We start from the raw sequence: 20,534 nt of genomic DNA, 5'->3' as shown, positions 1-20,534 counted from the left end.
GCAGATATAGTTGTCCTTCCAGAAGATTCTCCCATCTCCACAGAGGAAATCTGGAGCAATATCAGAGTGACCATCGGGTTCTTGGTCACCTCCCTGACTTCTTCTTCTTTTTCTTCTTGCGTATGGCGTGCACAGCCTAAAGTTGTAGGACAACTTGTTCCATTTGATCTTACTTGATTGTGCACACCAGGTTGATTGCATTCATCAAAACAGGGCGGACCACGCGAATGTTGCAATCTCCCACCCCACCTCCCTGACCAAGGCCCTTCTCCCATCGATTGCTCAGTTTGGTCAGGCAGCCAGCTCTATGAAGAGTCCTGATGGTTCCAAAGTTCTTCCATTTAAGAATCACAGAGGCCACTGTGCTCTTCGGGACCTGCAGAAATCATTTTATACCTTTCCCCAGATCTGTGCCTCAACACAATCCTGTCTCAGAGGTCACCAGACATTTCCTTCGTCTTCATGGCTTGGTTTTTGCTCTGACATGCACTGTCAACTGTGGGACTGTATATAGACATGTGTGTGCCTTTCCAAATCATAGTCCAATCAATTTTATTTACCACTGGTGGACTCCAATCAAGTTGTAGAAACATCTCAAGGATAATCAATGGAAACAGGATGAACCTAAGCTCAAGTTTGAGTGTCATAGCAAAGGGTCTGAATACTTATGTAAATGTGATATTTCAGTTATTTATTTTTAATTACTTTGCAAAAATTTCTAAACATCTGTTTTCGCTTCTTCATTCTGGGGTATTGTGTTAAGATTGATGATAAAAAAAAAGAATGTAATCAATTTTAAAATAAGGCTGTAACGTAACAAAATGCGGAAAAAGTGAAGCGGTCTGAATACTTTCTGAATGCACTGAATCTCTCCATTTAGTCCTACACCCATACCTATCTGATAGTCCTGCAATATTCCCTTTCTATTTCCTGTTGAAAATCCCTGTTAAGCCTGCTCGACCCCATTCCAGATCACAACAACATTATTTTTCTTATCCATAAGCCCGCATCAACTTCAGATCTGGCAGTAGACCCCTGATACCACATTTAAGCTACGGTACATGGAAGTTTTTTAAAATTCAAAAATCAATAGCGATTTTAAGTATGTGGGCATGGCTTGCAAGTCCAGCATTTATTGCCCACCCTAAAATATCCTTGAGTAAATGAAGGGAGAGCCAGTCTCTTGAACTGCTGAAGCTCCTCTCATAGTTTGAAGATATGTTGGTGTTTGTAGTGTTCAATAGCCTAATGGTTGCCGGTAACAAGTTGTTCATAGTTGTTCCTGAACCTGGAGGTCGTGGTTTTCAGACTTCAACACCTTCTTCCAGATGGCAGGAATTAAATGAGAGCATGGCCAGGGTGGAGTGGGTCCTTGATGATGTGGTCTGCCTTTTTGGGGCTACGCCTTCAGTAGATCCCATCGATGGTAGTGAGCGAAGGTACTAGAGGAGCAAGGTAGACCACTTGACGAAAAAGCCGTAGTGCAGGCATGGGCTCATAGATAATTTATTCGCGCCATTTTGGGAATCAAATATATGAGGGTTTTTTTTAAATGGGCCTCCGTCATGGCGTCCACATCTACACGTGTCGCGAGCTGTTCTGTTATAGTGCTCGAATCGCCAATGTAAGCGATTTGAGTAATTTATAGCAGTCTTTCTTCAGGTTCCCCACTAAAGACGAAAGGTAAGAAAAAAATTTAAACTTTCTGAAGGGGTGGCCTGCCCGTTCTCTTCCTATAGCCCAGATCGTGGAGCCGGGGGTCGCCAGAAGAATTGCTCCGATCGCTGGCCCGCGGACTATAACACCCTGAAGCCGCAGTGTGCGGAGCTTCTAGTTGCGGGGGCAGTGTGTACTTTACCTTGTGGAGTCTGGGATTCCTCGCCGGAGAAGAGCTCCGACCGCCGGCCCGCGGCCTATAACATCATGAAGCCCCTGTCTCCGGTAGGAAGCGGCCGATTCAGGACCTCCAAGCCGCGGAGATCACGAATCGGCTTGTGTTTAAGCCTGTTTGAAATACAGGATAAATGGTGTTAAATATACACAATGTACACGGATCAGTGGTGTTTAAAATACATGATAAATGGTATTAAATATACACAATGTACATGGATCAGTGGTGTTTAAAATACATGATAAATGGTGTTATAGGGAACAACATCTCCGACACTGAACTACGGAGTACTTGTCAAAGAACTGCCGTCTTTGTTCTGAACACCTTGTATATCTCACACATAAAGCAATAAATTATGTAAATCTTACCATAAATGACAGAAATAAAAAGTGTTATCCTTGTTTATGAATTTTGATGTAGAATTATTTAAAATTGAGTGGATTGATGCAATATATTGCTAACCCACAAATGTTTAGTTATGAGATATTCACATATAAAAACTCACTCAGTAGCTCGAGTGACTGTGAGTGGCCGCTGGGACCGGACAGAGGAACCGCAGCTAGACCCGGGGCTCGCAGGTGACCTGGGAACTGCAGCAAGTCCCGGAGGGTCTTGGCCCCTATGCAAAAAAGGCTGCGGACCCCTGGACTAAACCAAACCCTCGATCCTGTCCCGCCATCCTTTTTTCAAAATTTAACAACTCAAATGGTGGTGCGTTCTTCATTGCTGGGAAATAAGGTAACTCATTTCCCTCAAATATATGTTAGATTTTCCTCAAATATATGTTAAATTAAAAACTAAACTATGGTAGCAATGCACAGTATTCATGTCTAAAGCTCGCACTTCTGCATCAATGTAGGTATGTATACACTATATTTCTTTACACTAATATAGAATGAAAATATATCTTGGCTTGTGTTCGTTTATATTTTATTCACAATATTAGGATTTCAGAGAGAGAGGTTGAATGAAAGAAAAAAAAGTTCAACAAAATTAGAGATCACAAGAAAGAGAAATATACATGTGTGTGTGTGTTATATATTTATATACATATATATCACACATATATACGCATCATATATATATATAATGAATATATGTGTTTATATATATATAAGAAACTAGAGGAATATGTATGTGTGTTATATAATTATATACATCAATATCACATTTATATATGTTTGTGTATCATATATATAATATATATACGTGTTTATAATATATAATATATAGGCAAATATATTGGCTTATGGCTTATGTTCCTTGTATCTTACAGGCAAAAAAATAAAGGCATATATAATTGCCTTTATGGCTTATGTACATCATGAGAATGGCTCATGTACATCATGTTGCTTTAAATCAAAGTTGCTTCTGATCCATGAGCTTTGAAATCTATTATCTCTATCCTGCCTCTCACACACACAAACACACACATACCGATCCCCCACAACACAGATTAAACCAAAGATCATAGAATGCATATGGTCCAGAGACCTTTCATTGTGCATTGTCTCCCATTTTATATGCAGTTTCCCTTTAAAAACATTTTTTTAAAGAAGCACCTTATTTATTATAAACAAAGATCATAATGGTCTATCATAGAAGGCTAAAATAGACCAAGATAAACTGCAAAATTCAATGGACTGACATGGATTAAACTGCAAGAGGCATAACAGGGATCGGGGTCTTATTCCTAAAATGGAGGAAGTGACGTTCCGTTGCATACTACACGTCAGTCCATTGGATTTCGTAGGAGTGGTCTATCTTGCTCCTCTAGTATCTTTGGTAGTGAGGTCAATATCCATAATGGACTGGGCAGTGTCCTCCACTTCTTGTGATCTTCCTTGTTCCTGGTCATTCAAGTTGGCAATTCGTCTGACCACAATGGTATCGTCAGCAAATTCAAAGATAGAATTAGAACTGTGTCCAGTGGTGGTGATCATGTTCAAAATTGATCTGTAGTCGATGAACAACAGTGTGACATGTGTGTTTTTATTGTCCAAATGGTCCAGTCAGAGAGAAGAGCCAGTGAGATGGCATACCCACTCCGTTGATATATTTTTGGTGATAGGAAAATTGTAGTAGGTCCAGTTTTTTACTAACATAGTTGATAGGTGCTATAGCAAACCTCTCAAAGCACTTTATCACCACAGACGTTTGTGCCACTGATCAGTAGTAATTGAGGCAAGTCACCTTCCTCTTCTTGGGCATCAGTTTTCTTGATGCCCTTTCAAAGCAAGTGGAGCCTCAGACCTCACTGATGAGAGGTTGAAGAAGTCTGCCGAAACTCCAGTCATTTGGTCTGAGCTGTTTTTGAGAATATGACTGTTAGACCATCAGGTCCAGATGCTTTCCAAGGGTTTCCCTTCCAGATTTTCAGCAGTTCCAGCAACGTCCAGCAGTTTTATGGGATTAACTCCCATTGCTTCATAATCCTTCGTCCCTAACCTGATCCATTTTAAAGAGTAGAAAGAGTTGGAATGGTATGAGGATGGCATTTCTGTTTAGAACTGAACTGCAGGACAGACACCACCGATGAATGAAGGGAATTAAGAAAGTGCAAGAAGTCTCTAATGGGGGAGTGTGAAGATGATGTAGGTCAGGAGGAAGTTACAAAACCCACCAATGACCCCAACCCCCCCACTCCAGCCCTGAGACAATACCAGGCTGAAGCCCAGTCATGAGTCAAATTCCCCCCATGTTGATCTCCCCATCTCATCTGCTAGATCTCCTGGTCAATACTTTGATCAAGGTGAGTCCATGCGAAGAGAACTGGTAAACTGTGAGATTACAATTTACTTCAGAGTTTGCAGGGCTGAAAGATTGATTATCAGGACACTTTATATTTTCCCTCAACACTATTATTGAATTATTATAAGAATATTAGAAACATAGTAAATAGGTGCAGGAGTGAGTAATTCTGCCCTTCGAGCCAGCACCACCATTTAATATGATCATGGCTGATCATGGCTGAGCAACTGGGCAGGGCAGTCACCTTCCCTCTTACCCTACCCCCATTCCAGAGTGCTGGGTCAGGTGGGCACTCCTTCAGCTGCTGCTAGAGCATGACTGTTTCCTTCAGAGTCACCAATGGGTTTTGTGACGTGAGGTGTAACTTAGAAGAAAACAGCCTAAAAGAAATCCTTGCTTATAGCAAGGTGGTCTAGAAACCTGAGACGCAGAAATTGCATCAATGTTTAGCTGCAAGGTCGCATACAATGGAGAACAAAGCTTTGGCAACCGTTAATAACAACCTGCAGAACTTGGCCTTAAAAGAATAATTGCATCAGGAAGGGGTGAAGACATAAGAGTCTGTAGACAGGAATCTTGAGCAAAAACAAACTGAAAACAAAAAACACACAAAAGTAAACAGGGTGGTAGAGAAGGTGAATGCTATGCTTGCTTTAATTCACCAAGGCATTAGAGTCAAGACTTTAAGTTGCAGCTTTATAACACTTGGGTTAGGCTGCATTTGGAGTGGTACTGTATCTGCATTTCTGAGTCGGGTACCCCCATTACAGGAACGATATGAAGGCTTTTGACAGGGTGTAGAATAGGTTTATTAGAATGCTGCCTGGATTAGAGGCTACTAACTATAAGGAAAGGTTCAACAAATTTGGATTGTTTTTTCCTGGAGCATGGGAGGTTGAGAGATGCAGATAAGTTATGAGAAGCTTTGCTGAAGGCTGATATATCACCAGAGCCTGATGGTCTGCATCCCACGGTACTTAAGGAAGTGACTCTAGAAATTGTGGACGCATTGGTGATAATTTTCCAATGTTCTATAGATTCAGTATCAGTTCCTGTGGTTTAGAGGGTAGCTAATGTTATCCCACTTTTTAAGAAAGGCGGGAGAGAGAAAACAGGGAATTATGGACCAGTTAACCTGACATCGGTGGTGGGAAAGATGCTGGAGTCAATTATAAAAGATGAAATGGCGGCACATTTGAATAGCAGTAACAGGATCGGTCCGAGTCAGCATGGATTCACGAAGGGGAAATCATGCTTAACTAATCTTCTGGAATTTTTTGAAGATGTAACTAGGAAAATGCACAAGGGAGAACCAGTGGATGTAGTGTACCTGGACTTTCAGAAAGCATTTGATAAGGTCCCACATATGAGATTAATGGGCAAAATTAGAGCGCATGGTATTGGGGGTAGGGTGCTGACATGGATAGAAAATTGGTTGGCAGGCAGGAAACAAAGAGTAGGGTTAAACGGGTTCCTTTCAGAATGGCAGGCAGTGACTAGTGGGGTGCCGCAAGGCTCAGTGCTGGGACCGCTGCTATTTACAATATACATTAATAATTTAGATGACGGGATTAAAAGTAACATTAGCAAATTTGCAGATGACACAAAGCTGGGTAGCAGTGTGAACTGTGAGGAGGATGCTATGAGGATGCAGGGTGAATTGGACCTCCAGTTTAAATTCCATTTGGAATATTTTGGAGGTCCAAGAAACCAAGAACCAAGACAGGTTGGGTGAGTGGGCAGATGCATGGCAGATGCAGTTTAATGTGGATAAATGTGAGGTTATCCACTTTGGTGGCAAAAACAGGAAGGCAGATTATTATCTGAATGGAGTTAAGTTGGGAAAAGGGGAGGTACAATGGGATCTGGGGGTCCTTGTTCATCAGTCACTGAAAGTAAGCATGCAGGTACAGCAAGCGTTGAAGAAAGTGAATGGCATGTTTGGCTTCATAACAAGAGGAGTTGAGTATAGGAGAAAAGAGGTCCTACAGTTGTACAGGGCCCTAGTGAGACCACACCTGGAGTATAGTGTGCAGATTTGGTCTCCAAATTTGAGGAGGACATTCTTGTTATTGAGTGGGTGCGGCGTTGGTTCACAAGGTTAATTCCTATGATGACAGAACTGTCATATGTTGATAGAATGGAACGGCTGGGCTTGTATACTCTGGAATTTAGAAGAATGAGAGGCGATCTTATTGAAACATGTAAGATTATTAAGTTTGGACATGCTAGAGGCAAGAACCATGTTCCCGATGTTGGGAGAGTCCAGAACCAGGGGCCACAGTTTAGGAATAAGTCAAGTCAAGTCAAGTCAAGTCAAGTCAATTTTATCTCTATAGCACATTTAAAAACAAATCTCCTTGACCAAAGTACTTTACATTGGTGCAGGTACTAACGTGGTACAAACAGTGGTACATAGATCAACAATACATACATAGATACATACATACAGCGCTCCCTCAGAGGACCTCAAGAGAGTCTCAATGTTGTACTTCCGGTGGCGCTGGTGCCAGCTGCCTCCACCTTCAGCCCCGTATCTTTTTTTTTTTCCGTTTTTTTTTGTTATGTTGAAGTGTGTTTTTAATGTTTTTTTAAAATGTTTTAATGTGGGGGAAGAGGGCACGGTGCAGGGGATATCGTCCTTCAGTCGCTTCCTGGAGAGGACGCGAATATTATTCGAGTCGCGTCCTCACCCCCCCCCAGCGGCCTACCTACTGGATTGGCGAGGCCTTTCCTGCCTGGACCGACCAGAGCTCCAGCAGCGGCGGGACAGCGCTGATACATCGCGGGGCTGGCGATGCCTTACCGGGGATCGCCGTCTGGAGCCCGGAGTGCTGGGCCTGCGGCTCCGACATCCTGGAGCTGTGGTTCGCGGAGCTCCCAACGCGGGCGGCGCTGACAAACATCGTGGGGTCCTGTGACTCTGCCCGGCTCGGCCTGCGGACTCGGGAGCTGCGGACTCCGATGGGAGGCGGCTGATCGGGAGGTCCGGGCCGCTGAGGAGGATTTTCACCGTCGGGGTTCGGCGTCGGCGTTCCATCAGCCCGGCGAGAGGGTCTGAGCATCGAGCCGCCCGGGGTGGCGACTGCGGGTGCTTGGAAGACCCCGACCACGGGTGAACATCTGGGAAGATCGGAGGGGAGGCTGGCTGGACTATGGTGCCTTCCTCACCTTGGTGCCCTTGTGTTATGTTGTGTCGTGGACTTTCTGTGTTTGTGCTTTTTTTTTTGTTGCTTTTTTTAAAATTCTATTTTATTTTTAATATGTTTTATTATTTATTATTTATTTATTTTTATGATACTGACTGTAAAGGGAAATTCATTTCGTTGTCTCTAATTGAGACAATGACAATAAATTTGAATACAATACAATATAAGTTTTAAGTCTAGACTTAAAAGAGTAGATGGAGGGTGCAGTTCTGATGGGAATAGGGATGCAGTTCCATAGTCTCGGAGCTGCAACCGCAAAGGCCCGGTCACCCCTGAGCTTATGCCTAGACCGCGGGATGGTCAGTAACCCCAGGTCGGCCGATCTGAGGGATCTGGAGGTGGTATGGTGGGTAAGCAGATTTTTGATGTAGGTGGGGGCAAGCCCTTTAAGGGCTTTGTAAACATACAGAAGGAGCTTGAAATTGATTCGGAACCACACTGGGAGCCAGTGGAGAGAGGCCAGAATCGGGGTGATGTGGTCCCTTTTTCGGGTGCCTGTCAGGAGACTCGCTGCGGCGTTTTGGACCAATTTCAGGCGGGACAGGGATGATTGGCTGATGCCAGTGTAGAGGGAGTTGCAGTAATCAAGGCGGGAGGAGATAAATGAGTGGATGATCTTTTCGAGGTCGTCAAATTGGAGGAATTGTTTTATTTTAGCTATCGTCCGAAGCTGGAAGAAGCTAGCTTTTAACACGGCATTGACTTGTTTGTCAAATTTCAATGCGGAGTCAATTATCACGCCAAGGTTTTTGACGTGAGGTTTGAGTAGTGGGGTAAGGCTTCCAAGGCTGCCTGCTATCATTTTGATTGAGTATGAGGGGCCGAGTAGGATGACCTCAGACTTACTCTCATTTAGTTGGAGGAAGTTCTGGGCCATCCAACACTTTATATCCTCGAGGCAGTGGATAAGGCTGAGAAGATTAGATTGGTTGTTGGGTTTCAGGGGGAGATAGAGTTGTGTATCGTCTGCATAGCAGTGGAAGGAAATGCCGTGCCTTTGAATGACTTGTCCTAAGGGGAGCATATACAGGGAGAAGAGATTGGGGCCTAGGATGGAGCCTTGTGGAACCCTGCAGCAAAGGCTAGCTGGGGAGGAGAAAGAGTTGCCTATGTATGTAGATAAACTCCTATCTTTGAGGTAGGAGATGAACCAGCTCGGGGCAGTGCCAACAATACCAACCCCGTACCGGAGATGGTCAATTAGGATGGTGTGGTCGACAGTATCAAATGCTGCGCTGAGGTCGAGAAGGAGCAGGATTGCACAGTCGCCGGAGTCAATGATGAGAAGTAGGTCGTTAAGTACCTTCAACAAGGCAGACTCTGTGTTGTGGTGGGTCCTGAAACCTGATTGGAAAGTTTCCAGGATGGTATTTTGGTGAAGGTAAGGCATAAGTTGACTTAAAATTACCTTTTCAAGGACTTTTGAAAGGAAGGACAGTTTGGAGATAGGTCTGTAGTTGCTAGGCAAGGTGGGGTCGTGGTTAGGTTTTTTCAGGAGGGGCTGGACCACCGCATGCTTGAAGCAGGTAGGAACAGTGCCAGTGGCCAGAGAACTGTTGATGATGGCGAGGGTGCGGGACCGGCTATTGCAATGACATCCTTCAGAAGGGCAGAGGGGGCAGGTAGCAGGTTTCATGGTAGTGACCAGCTTTACAAGGGAGGGTAGAGTAACGGGTTGGAAAAGGTCTAATTTTGAAGAACAGACCAATGAGACAGCTAGGTCATGGATGGGAGGGGAAATATTCGATCTGATGTTCTTAACTTTGCTGGTGAAAAATGTAGTAAATTCTTCGCACATAGCAGGGGACCCAGCTAAACTGGTTCTGGGGGCAGGTTCATATAATGGAGGTAATGGTGCTAAAAAGGACCTTGGAGTTATGTGCGTTTTTGGAAATAAGGTCGGAAAAATATTGTGTTCTCGTAGACTTTACTGCTTCCTGGTATTTGAGAAGATTGTTTTTCAGAAGTTCAAAGGAAACTTGAATCTTAGCAGGTTTGTTCTTCCGTTCTGATTTTCTGCACTCTCTTCTTAGGGCTCTGGTGGTGTCATTGAGGCAGGGCCAGCCTTTAGGCTTAGGCTTTTTCATTTTAAGAGGAGCAACAGAATAAAGGGCAAGCCATTTAAAACGGAGATGAGGAAAAACTTTTTCACATAGAGGTTGTGAGTCTGTGGAATTCTCTGCCTCAGAAGGCAGTGGAGGCCAATTCTCTGGATGCTTTCAAGAGAGAGTTAGAGCTCTTAAAGATAACAGAGTCAGGGGATATGGAGAGAAGGCAGGAACGGGGCACTGATTGTGGATGATCAGCCATGATCATATTGAATGGCGGTGCTGGCTCGAAGGGCCGAATGGCCTACTCCTGCACCTATTGTCTATTGTCTATGGTCTATTGTTGCTAGGGTAAACAGTCGGAATCTTTTTCCCCAGGGTGGCAAATGACAAAGACGAGGGGGCATAGTTTTAGGGTCAGAAGGGAATCTTTCAAGTAGATGTGTGGGAACGGTTTTTTTTACGGTGGGTGCCCGGAAAACACTACTTGAGTGGTGGCGGAGACACATATGATAGGGGCATTGATGACGTTTTTAGATAGGCACATAGATATGGAGGGTTATGGATCACGTGTCAGCAGAGATGGGGTGGAGGGAGATGTCAGTAAGCCTACTTAAGAGGTGGGCTTGTAGGAGCAAGGTGACTGGAATGTTGATATTTCCACAGATGCCAATATTATGATATTGACAAACTTTGAAAATGTAAATCGATGAATGGAGTTTCTAGCACCAACCTTGCCTGGAAGGAACTAATCGTACATGCTTTAGGCAGCACGGAAACTGCTTCCATGTAAACTATACTCTAAAACTAGAGTGGGCATTGTCAAAAAGAGTAGCACAAGAACACACACACACATTTGAATATATTGGAGAAAATTAAGATAGGAATAGGTTAGACTGTATAAGTAATAGCGCTGTGAAAAATCAGTAAAGTTTTTAACCTACAACACTATCATCTACTTCCCTGCACACTAGGGACAATTAACCTACAAACCCACAGCTCTAGTATTTTTGTTGGCGAGTGCTGCTCAGGTGATGGGCTGAGGGAGCCCCGCCTGCCGTTTGACCACACCCTTCCCTCCTCTACAAGTGGGGCAGCGTCCCGGGTTTGGGCTCAGACCGAGTTGCTGCTTGACGATGCCGGGTTTACTGTCGTGTGCGGTTCCCTCGCTGTTCGCCCTCTGCCTCCCGCTAGTCCTGGCGCTGCCCGACGGCGCGCCTACCAGTGCCTGCATCAGCCTCATGCCTTCACACACCGGCATCAGCCCACAGACTTCCAACTCGCCGCACACGATCGATGCCAACTGTGTCAACGGCTACGTGGAAGGTGGGCGGCGGTGGGGGAATGTTGCAGATCAAGTGTGGGGAGGGAGGTGAATGTCTCGGGTGAGGAGGGGGGGTAGTGTGTGTGTGTGTGTGGGGGGACGGGGGTGAGTGTGGTGGGGGGGAGACTGTCTGGTGTGGGGAGGGGGAGAGTGTGGTGTGTGGGGGTGAGTGTGGTGTGTGGGGGTGATTGGTGGGAATTTGTTGAGGGTCTAGTGTGGGTAGGGGATGTGGTATCGATGATGTGGGTTTGGTGTGGAGAACGTGTGTGGGGGGGAGTGTCCACGATGATGTGGGTCTGGTGTGGGGAGCGGAGAATGTCAGTGGTGGAAGAGTGAGTATCAGTGGTAGGGTGTATGTTGGTGGTGGGTCAAGTCGAGAGGTGTTGTGGCGTATGGGTGAGTGTCAATAATGGGGTTTGATGTGTTGTGGGTCTGGTGTGAGTTGGGTTGGAGTGGGGATGAGGGTCAGTCGGGATGTATGGTGTTTGTGGGTCTGGTGTGGGGGATAAGTGTCTGGTGGGGTGGGGGGGGGGGTGAGAGTCAATGATTTTGTGGATCAGGAGTGGGGAAGGGTGTGTGGGACTGTGAGTGCCTGGTGGAGATGGCAGGTGTGGTGGTGGATGTTTGTGGTGTGGGGGGTGAGTTTCTACGGTGGGTTGTGGATTAACGGTGGGGTGGGTTCTGGTGGGTGGGGGTATGTCAGTGGTGTGGGATTATGGTGTATGAATTGGTTGTGGGCAGGGATAAGTGTCAGTGGTGTTGGTGTATGGTGTTTGTGGGTTAAGTGTGGGTGAGAAGGGGTTCGGGTGGGGGGGGTGAGTGTCTGGTGGGGAGTATGTTGTAGATTTGTGGTGGTGGGGGTGGCTGCTCTGATGTGAAGGGGGTGGGGGGGTGAATGTCAACAATGGTGTGTGTTGTGGGATGTGGTGGGAGGGTGTGTCAATGGTAGGAATGACTGGTGTGGGGAGGGGGCAAGTGTCTGAGGTGTGGGGTTATGGTGTGGGAGGTATGTTGTGTGTCTGGTGGGGATTATGTTGTGGGTCCTGTGTACGGGTGTGTCAGTGGGGGGGGTGAGTGTTTGGTGGGGATGGGCCTGATTTTAATGAGTAGGGCTTTCAAAGAATATGGAATGAATACAGGGTAAGTAGGATTGGTATAGATGGGTGCGGTGGTTGCCATAAATGTATTGGACAGAAGAGTTTGTTTGTGTAATGAATTCTTGGTGAGGTCCAATGTTCCAGAATTGGGCTTTTGACCCATTGGGTCTTTTGGTGCTTGAACCCCACAAGAGCTTCTTCATCTCCTTTATCACAAGCCCCTTATTTTAATCATGGGGCTACCTATTTTTTTTTGTGTGAAGTTGCATTTAACTGCTTAGTCTTTATGACTTTCATTCCTAGTGTTGTCTGTATTTCCCTGAGGTTGGGTAACTTGACGAATCTAATGGTATTTATGAATCTGGTTTGCTGAGTTTTCAACCTTTACCTTTCAACCTTCGCCCCATGCCAAACGCACTTGCAGAACGCCAATTATTTACTTGAAGTTTTTATGAATTGAAAATAAATTGTATATTTAAAAAAATCTCATTCCTTTACAGTGAGGATAATGGGGCCACCTTACGGTGGTCTTCTACTTCAAGGCCGAGCACCTAATACGAGTGTTGCAGTTGGTGACTGGGCCACGCCTCCTGCCAATACAAAAGGCATTTCGGTATGAGCTGTTTGTGATCTCTATGCTATTTATTTAACTCCATTAACAAAGGACATTAAACAAAAAACTCTGTTCTGCTTTGATGTGCATGAGGCTACAGAAGGCTAGAACATATGGGATGCAGGAAGACCTAGCTGGCTGGATAGAGGTTTGCTTCATGGAAGGAAGCAGAGAGTGATGGGGAAGGTTGTTTTTTTACTTGAAGCCTGTGACTAGTGGTGTGCCTCAGAGGTCGGTGCCAGGCTCATTGCTGGTTTCTTTGTATCCATGATTTGGGTGATAATATAGATATGATTATTAATTTTGTGGGTGGCATCGCAGGTAGTGGAGATGGTTGTCAAAATTCAGCAGAATCTTAATCAGTTGGGCAGTGGGCTGAGAAATAGTTAAGATTTTAATGCAGATAAGTATGAGATGTGTATCTTGGGAAGTCAAACCAGAGCAGGACAAACACAGTGAATGGCAGAGCCCTGGGGCATGTTGTGGAGCAGAGGGTCTAGGAGTGTCATCGCGGGTGGTCAAGAAGGCACATTACATTGGCCTTCTTCAGTCAGGGTATTGTGTATAGAAGTTGGAACGTTATGTTACAGTTGTACAATTATGGTGCGGCCACATTTGGAGTATTGTGTTCAGTTTTGGTTACTCTGCTGTAGGAAGGATATTGTAAACTTGGAAGTAGTGTGGAGAAGCTTTGAGGAGATTCCCAGGAAAGGCCTGAGTTATAGAGAGAGGTTGGGCTAGATAAGACTTTAAAAGGGAACACATCAGGCATGTTTGCAGCATTCCCTGCACAGCAAATAGCATCCTGTTTTGGGTAGGAGACCCAAATTCTACAGTACCCAAGGTGTGATCTCACTAAGGTTTATTTAATTGTAGTGTGCCATTTTTGCTATATATTCTAATTCTTGTTGGGTCTAAAATGTTTTAAGCTGAAAGATGAAGGAATTGTCTAACTTCTTGCTCTTCATTACCAGTGTTTCAGTAGGCAAAATAGTGCAATCACTCATGCAAACACTACCTTGAAGACTGCCGATACTGTCTACACCTGGAATCCACCCACCATGAATAATTCTGTCCAGTATGTTGAGTTTGTGTAAGTATATTTTACAACTGATTGAACCTGCACAAAGACAATACATGATTACAATCGAGCTATCCAGTGTACAGATACATGATAAAGGGAACAATATCAATAACATTTAGTGCAAGGTAAAGCCCGTAAAGTTCGATGAAGATAGTCCGAGGTTCTTCAATGAGGTGGATGGTAGTTCAGGACTGCCCTCTAGTTGTTGGTAGGATGGTTCAGTTGACTGACAACAGCTGGGAAGTAACTGTCCCCGAATCTAGAGGCGTTCTCAACCTTTTGCCTGATCAGAGACAGGAGGAAGTGGCCAGGGTGCGCCTCGTCCTTGATTATGCTGCTGAGGCTGTGAGAGGTAGAAATGAAGTTGATAAGAGGGAGGTTGGGTTGTGTGATCTGGGCTGCATCCACGATTCTCTGCAGTTTCCGCCTTGGGTGGAGCTGTTCCCAAGCCATGTGATGCATCCCGATATTAACCCTGTGGAATATTTGGAGGAGGCTGATGGGAAGAGGGAAAAAATGATCTGCTGGAGAAGTGGTTATGGGGAGAAGGCAGGAGAATGGAGTTGAGTGGGAAAGATAGATCAGCCATAAATAGATAGCAGCGTAGACGATGGACCGAAGGGCCTGATTCTGCTCCAAGAACTGAAATTTATGAAGAGCTGGGCTAGGAAATATTTTTGGTCTTGGGGGGTTTTTTTTTTCCTCACCTTGGGAGTGTTTGCTTGACTGGACGGTGTTCATCCTTGATACGGTGACCATAATGAAAGAATGGTTGGTTTAGTGAACCTCTTCTCCATGCCATTGTAGAATGAATGTTTGTAATAATTAAGCTGATGTTTTCTTTGTAGAGCAACTGTGGCCGAGAACAGAAGCACGTACTGGACCGGTCTAAGTTCTGCTCTAATTGGTGAGTATCTATTATTAATCCTTCAACACAACAAAACTGAAGAAGGGTCTCGATCCGAAACGTCACCCATTCTTTCTCTCCAGAGATGCTGCTTGTCCCGCTGAGTTACCCCAGCATTTTGTGTCTTAACAACAAAACAAAACAAATTTCTTGAGAGAAATTTCTACATTTAGTTTGGAAAAACAATAAAAACGTTTAGTTTAGAAATGCAGAAAGGAAACAGGCCCTTCAGCCCACTGGGATCACACTGACCAGTGACACGCACATATTAACACTATCCAGTGCACAATAGGGACAGTTTTTACATTCACCAAGTCAATTAACATACAAACCTGTACGTCTTTGGAGTGTGGGGGGGGGATTCCAAACGTATCGGGGAAAATCCATGCAGGTCACGGGAAGAACGTACAAACGCCGTACAGTCACCACCCTAGTCGGGAACAAACCCAGGTCTTTGGTGCTGCAAGTGCTGTTGGCAACAACTCGACCACTGTGCTGCCCTAGAGATTTACTAACATTTCTTTTTGGGGTGAAGGAAATAATTAACCAATCTTTATTGTTCCCCCTGTTCCTGGGTGATCAGAGTATTATTGAGGATTGGGTGGATCTTAACTTTATTATGCAGTTGTCATTGAAATGTTCCCTCTAACTCTGGGTGTGAGACTTGCTCAATATCTGATCCAGATATACAAGCTTTTTATGGCTTACTTTAACCCAACTTCTCCTAGAATCATAGTGTGGAAACAGGCCTATCGGCTCGCACCGATCAACCTGTCCCATCTACATTAGTTCCACTTGCCTGCATTTGTCTCGTATCCCTCTAAACCTGTCCTATCCATGTAACTGTAATTGCTTCTTAAATGTTGCGATAGTCCCTGCATCAACTACCTCCCTGGCAACTCATTCCCGACATCCACCGTCCTTTGCGTGGAAAAAGTTACCCCTCAGATTCCTTTTTTTTTTTTCACTTAAATTTTTATTGATTTTTAAGAGATATATACAAAACAGTGCAACACCATCACCATAAATAAAACAAAGTAAGAAAAACGGCAATCAAAATTAAAAAATAAGTAGATAGGAAAAAAAAAGAAGTAAATAAAAGAAAAATTGGAATAAGACCGTGTGGTTCACTTACCAACTTAAAAAAAAGAAAAAACATTACATTGATTAGTTATCTGATAATTCGATATTCATACAAACATATCATCTAGTTCTATATAACGCAATCTTCCCATATCTAGCTAGGCATTTATCTAATTGGTGTCAATTGGTGGAAGCTGCCAATTTATTTGCTGAGGTACTAAACTGAAGTCGCATTTTGTAGGAACTATGTTGTTTGTATATTTATTAATTAGCTGATTCTTTATATTGCAGAGGTGAAATGCTCCGGTGCAGTGAGGACCTTTGCTGGATTTGCCATGGTTGTGATGCCTACCCTCATTTGGCTAGCTGCATTCTGATCAGTGGCAAACACCGAACAATTGTTGTTCCAGAATTGGATGTGGATTTAATTCATCAAACTTTTAAACCTGCTAAAGGTCAAGTTATCAACAAGTTCTAAGTTAGCACTTTAAACTCCCGAACACTTCTCTGTTCAGAAGGTTTAAAAGGATGAGGTTCACAGTTTGTTTGCTTAACATTTGTCTACCTAATTGTTTGTATAAATGTATCAAATTATTTAGTCAAATAAACTTCTTGTGATATTTGCTTAAATGGAATTGCTGGCAGAACAATGTACTGTGTATTTGGGTAAAAAGTGTGCTTCAAATAAGAATCGTTTGATTTAAGATGACAGATGGGGTGTAGAAAGTCATGCTGTCACCCACAGAAGTAAATCCTTATTGTCTTAATCGGTATGTATCTTGCTAACAACAAAAGCTCTTTGCTACGAACCATTGCTTGATCGATACATTGCCGTTCAGAGCAGCCAGGAAGAAACTTGCCATTTGCCTCAGTTTGCTTTGTCCATAGTGCTGCTGCTTCTAGGCAGTTCAAATCTGCTATGAAATGCCATGGCCGTCCGAAGGGGGGGGGTGCGTTGGGTGAAACCGCACCACCCTTTTTTTCCCCCTATGAAAAAAGTCACCAAAATGTTTTTAAAAAACAAAAAAAAACTCTGTTCTCCCGTCCCCGGGCGGGAGTGACTGAATCTGAACCCAATGGCTGTAACCCCAACACCAGACGCTGCTGCGGCGTAGCCGGCTCCCCCCGCCTCCCCCCGCCGCGGGGCCCAAGCCATCTTTGCCCCACACCACCCCCACTGACCCCCGCTGGGCTCATGCCACCCCTGCTGTGCCCACGCCACCCCTGCTGGGTCCACGCACCCTCGCTGACCCCCGCTGGGCACACGTCACCCCCGCTGGGCACACGTCACCCCCCCTGGGCCCACGCCACCCCCGCTGGGCCCACGCCACCCCCGCTGGGCCCACGCCACCCCCGCTGGGCCCACGCCACCCCCGCTGGGCCCACGCCACCCCCGCTGGGCCCACGCCACCCCCGCTGGGCCCACGCCACCCCCGCTGGGCCCACGCCACCCCCGCTGGGCCCACGCCACCCCCGCTGGGCCCACGCCACCCCCGCTGGGCCCACGCCACCCCCCGCTGGGCCCACGCCACCCCCGCTGGGCCCACGCCACCCCCGCTGGGCCCACGCCACCCCCGCTGGGCCCACGCCAACCCCGCTGGGCCCACGCCACCCCCGCTGGGCCCACGCCACCCCCGCTGGGCCCACGCCACCCCCGCTGGGCCCACGCCACCCCCGCTGGGCCCACGCCACCCCCGCTGGGCCCACGCCAACCCCGCTGGGCCCACGCCACCCCCGCTGGGCCCACGCCAACCCCGCTGGGCCCACGCCACCCCCGCTGGGCCCACGCCAACCCCGCTGGGCCCACGCCACCCCCGCTGGGCCCACGCCACCCCCGCCAACCTGTTTCCGTGCTGTAATTGTTATATGGTTATATGGGAGGGGGAGAGAGAGAAGGGAAGGGAGAGGGGAGAGGGAGAGAGAGAGAGATAGGGGAGGGGAGAGGGAAAGGGGGATTATCTTGAGTGAGATTGCAAAATTAAGGTAGGTTTTAGAGCTATTATATTTTCTAATCCATATGAATAATATTAAACAATATAAAATAATATCAAACAATTTATTTTCCTTGATAGCAATACTGAAAAATATGAATTCCATAGTTTGTGACATAAATACACATTTTAATGGGATCATTATATACAGATGTAACATTTCCATTTTAACAACACATAATCCTCCGCCATTTCCGCCACCTCCAACGTGACCCCACCACTCGCCACATCTTCCCATCTCCCCCTATGTCTGCCTTCCGCAAAGACCGCTCCCTCCGCAACTCCCTCGTCAATTCTTCCCTTCCCTCCCGCACCACCCCCTCCCCGGGCACTTTCCGTTGCAACCGCAAGAAATGCAACACCTGTCCCTTCACCTCCCCCCTCGACTCCATTCAAGGTCCCAAGCAGTCGTTCCAGGTGCGACAACGGTTCACCTGTATCTACTCCAACCTCATCTACTGCATCCGCTGCTCTAGATGTCAGCTCATTTACATCGGTGAGACCAAGCGTAGGTTGGGCGATCGTTTCGCCGAACACCTCCGCTCAGTCCGCAATAACCTACCTGACCTCCCGGTGGCTCAGCAGTTCAACTCCCCCTCCATTCCCAATCCGACCTCTCTGTCCTGGGTCTCCTCCATTGCCAGAGTGAGCAACAGCGGAAATTGGAGGAACAGCACCTCATATTCCGTCTGGGGTCCTTGCGTCCTTATGGCATTAACATTGAATTCTCCCAATTTGGCTAGCCCGTGCTGTCTCCTCCCCTTCCTTAACCATCTAGCTGTCTCCTCCCACCCTCCCATCTGCCAGCCCTCGGGCTCCTCCTCCTCCTCCCCTTTTCCTTCTTTCTTTCCCCACCCCCCATCAGTCTGAAGAAGGGTTTCGGCCCGAAACGTCGCCTATTTCCTTCGCTCCATAGATGCTGCTGCACCCGCTGAGTTTCCCCAGCAATTGTGTGTACCTTTCCATTTTGAAATTGGGGTGAGGGGGGGGGGAGGCTGGGGGCAAATATGCGTCAAGCCAATAGCCTAATCGTTAAAGAGTTAAAAGATAGCCTAATTGATAAAGAGCTGAGAAGAGGAATCAGAGCTGCCAAGGAAAGGTACTCTGAGAAGTTGAGGAGCAAATTCTCAGCTAATGACCCTTCTTCAGTTTGGAAGGGCATGCAAGAAATCACCAGCTATAAGAGGAAAGCCCCCCACTCTTTGGACAATCATCAGCTGACGAATGACCTGAATGAGTTTTACTGCAGGTTTGAAAATCAGAAACGTAACCCTGGTACCCCTTCCCCAACAAACAGCCAGACCCCAGTCTGCAAAGAATGGACCCTGCACCCTCTCCTTCCCATTCACCACTTCACACCTACTTAAGGCAAGACTCCAGTATGAAAAGAGTGGACCCTTTCCCACCCCAACCAACACTTCATACCCACTCACAGCCTGACCTCACTCTGCAAAGAATGGGCCCTTCAACACCCACCCCACTCCAATCACCACTTCACACCCAATGACTGCACCTCCACAGACACCTCTGTCAAGCTTCTCAAGTTTGTGGATGACAAAACCCTGATTGGACTGATCCAGGATGGGGATCTCTGTACTCTTTTCAGTTTGACATTTTTCCTATAACATGGTGCCCAGAACTGAACACAATATTCTAAATGCGGTCTCACCAACGTCTTATACAACTGCAACATGACCTCCCAACTTCTATACTTAATACTCTGACTGATGAGGGCCAAAGTGCCAAAATACTTTTTCACCACCTTGTATACCTGCGACATGACCTTCAAGGAACCATGCAACCATCAACCATTTCTCTGCCCACCTGGATAATTGATCCAGATCCTGCTGCAATCTTTCACAACCATGTTCACTATCTGCAAAACCACTCACTTCTGTATCATCAGCAAACTTGCTAATCTTGCCCTGTTCTGTGACGTTTCACAGAGTGCTGGAGTAACTCAGCGGGTCAGGCTGAGTATAGAAGTTGGGAGGTCATGTTGCAGTTGCATAAGAAGTTGGTGAGGCCGCATTCAGAGTATTGTGTTCAGTTCTGGGCACCATGTTATCGGAAAGATATCATCAAACTGGAAAGGGTACAGTGAAGATTTATGAGGATGTTGCCAGGACTAGAGGGCCAGAGCTACAGGGAGAGGTTGAGTAGGCTGGGACTCTATTTCATGGAGCACAGGAGGATGAGGGATGATCTAATAGAGGTGTATAAAATCATGATTTGAATGGTTGAGTCTTTTGCCCAGAGTAAGCGAATCGAGGAGCAGAGGACATAAGTTTAAGGTGAAGGGCAAAAGATTTAATAGGAGTCTGTGGGGTATGTTTTTCACACAAAGGGTGGTAGGTGTATGGAACAAGCTGCCAGAGGTAGTTGAGGCAGGGACTATTGCAACATTTAAGAAACAGTTAGACAGGTACATGGACAGGCCAGGTTCTGAGGGATATGGATCAAACGTGGGCAGGTGGGTCTAGTGCAGATGGGACATGCTGGGCCGAAGGGCCAGTTTCCACACTGTATCACTCTA

General features: G+C 46.1%; 1 protein-coding gene across 2 annotated transcripts; it reads left to right on the top strand.

The window, feature by feature from the left end:
• The first annotated feature begins 10,988 nt into the window (after window positions 1-10,988).
• Window positions 10,989-16,642, top strand: LOC116974544 (putative defense protein 3). 2 transcript variants are annotated; one of them, XM_033023128.1, is made up of 5 exons: window positions 10,989-11,225; window positions 12,821-12,933; window positions 13,908-14,026; window positions 14,866-14,928; window positions 16,299-16,642. In XM_033023128.1, exons 1-5 carry the CDS (start codon window positions 11,036-11,038, stop codon window positions 16,483-16,485), a joined length of 672 nt encoding a protein of 223 aa, XP_032879019.1. In that variant the 5' UTR covers window positions 10,989-11,035; the 3' UTR covers window positions 16,486-16,642. The 2 variants fall into 2 exon arrangements, with proteins under 2 accessions (XP_032879019.1, XP_032879020.1); XM_033023129.1 differs by having other exon boundaries at window positions 10,991-11,225; window positions 14,866-14,924.
• Window positions 16,643-20,534: the final 3,892 nt, after the last annotated feature.

Source organism: Amblyraja radiata, chromosome 6 (genome assembly GCF_010909765.2).
Source record: "Amblyraja radiata isolate CabotCenter1 chromosome 6, sAmbRad1.1.pri, whole genome shotgun sequence".
In the NCBI taxonomy this organism is placed as follows: domain Eukaryota; kingdom Metazoa; phylum Chordata; class Chondrichthyes; order Rajiformes; family Rajidae; genus Amblyraja; species Amblyraja radiata.
The sequence above is the reverse complement of the archived record's forward strand: the minus strand, read 5'-3'. Positions and strand labels throughout refer to the sequence as shown.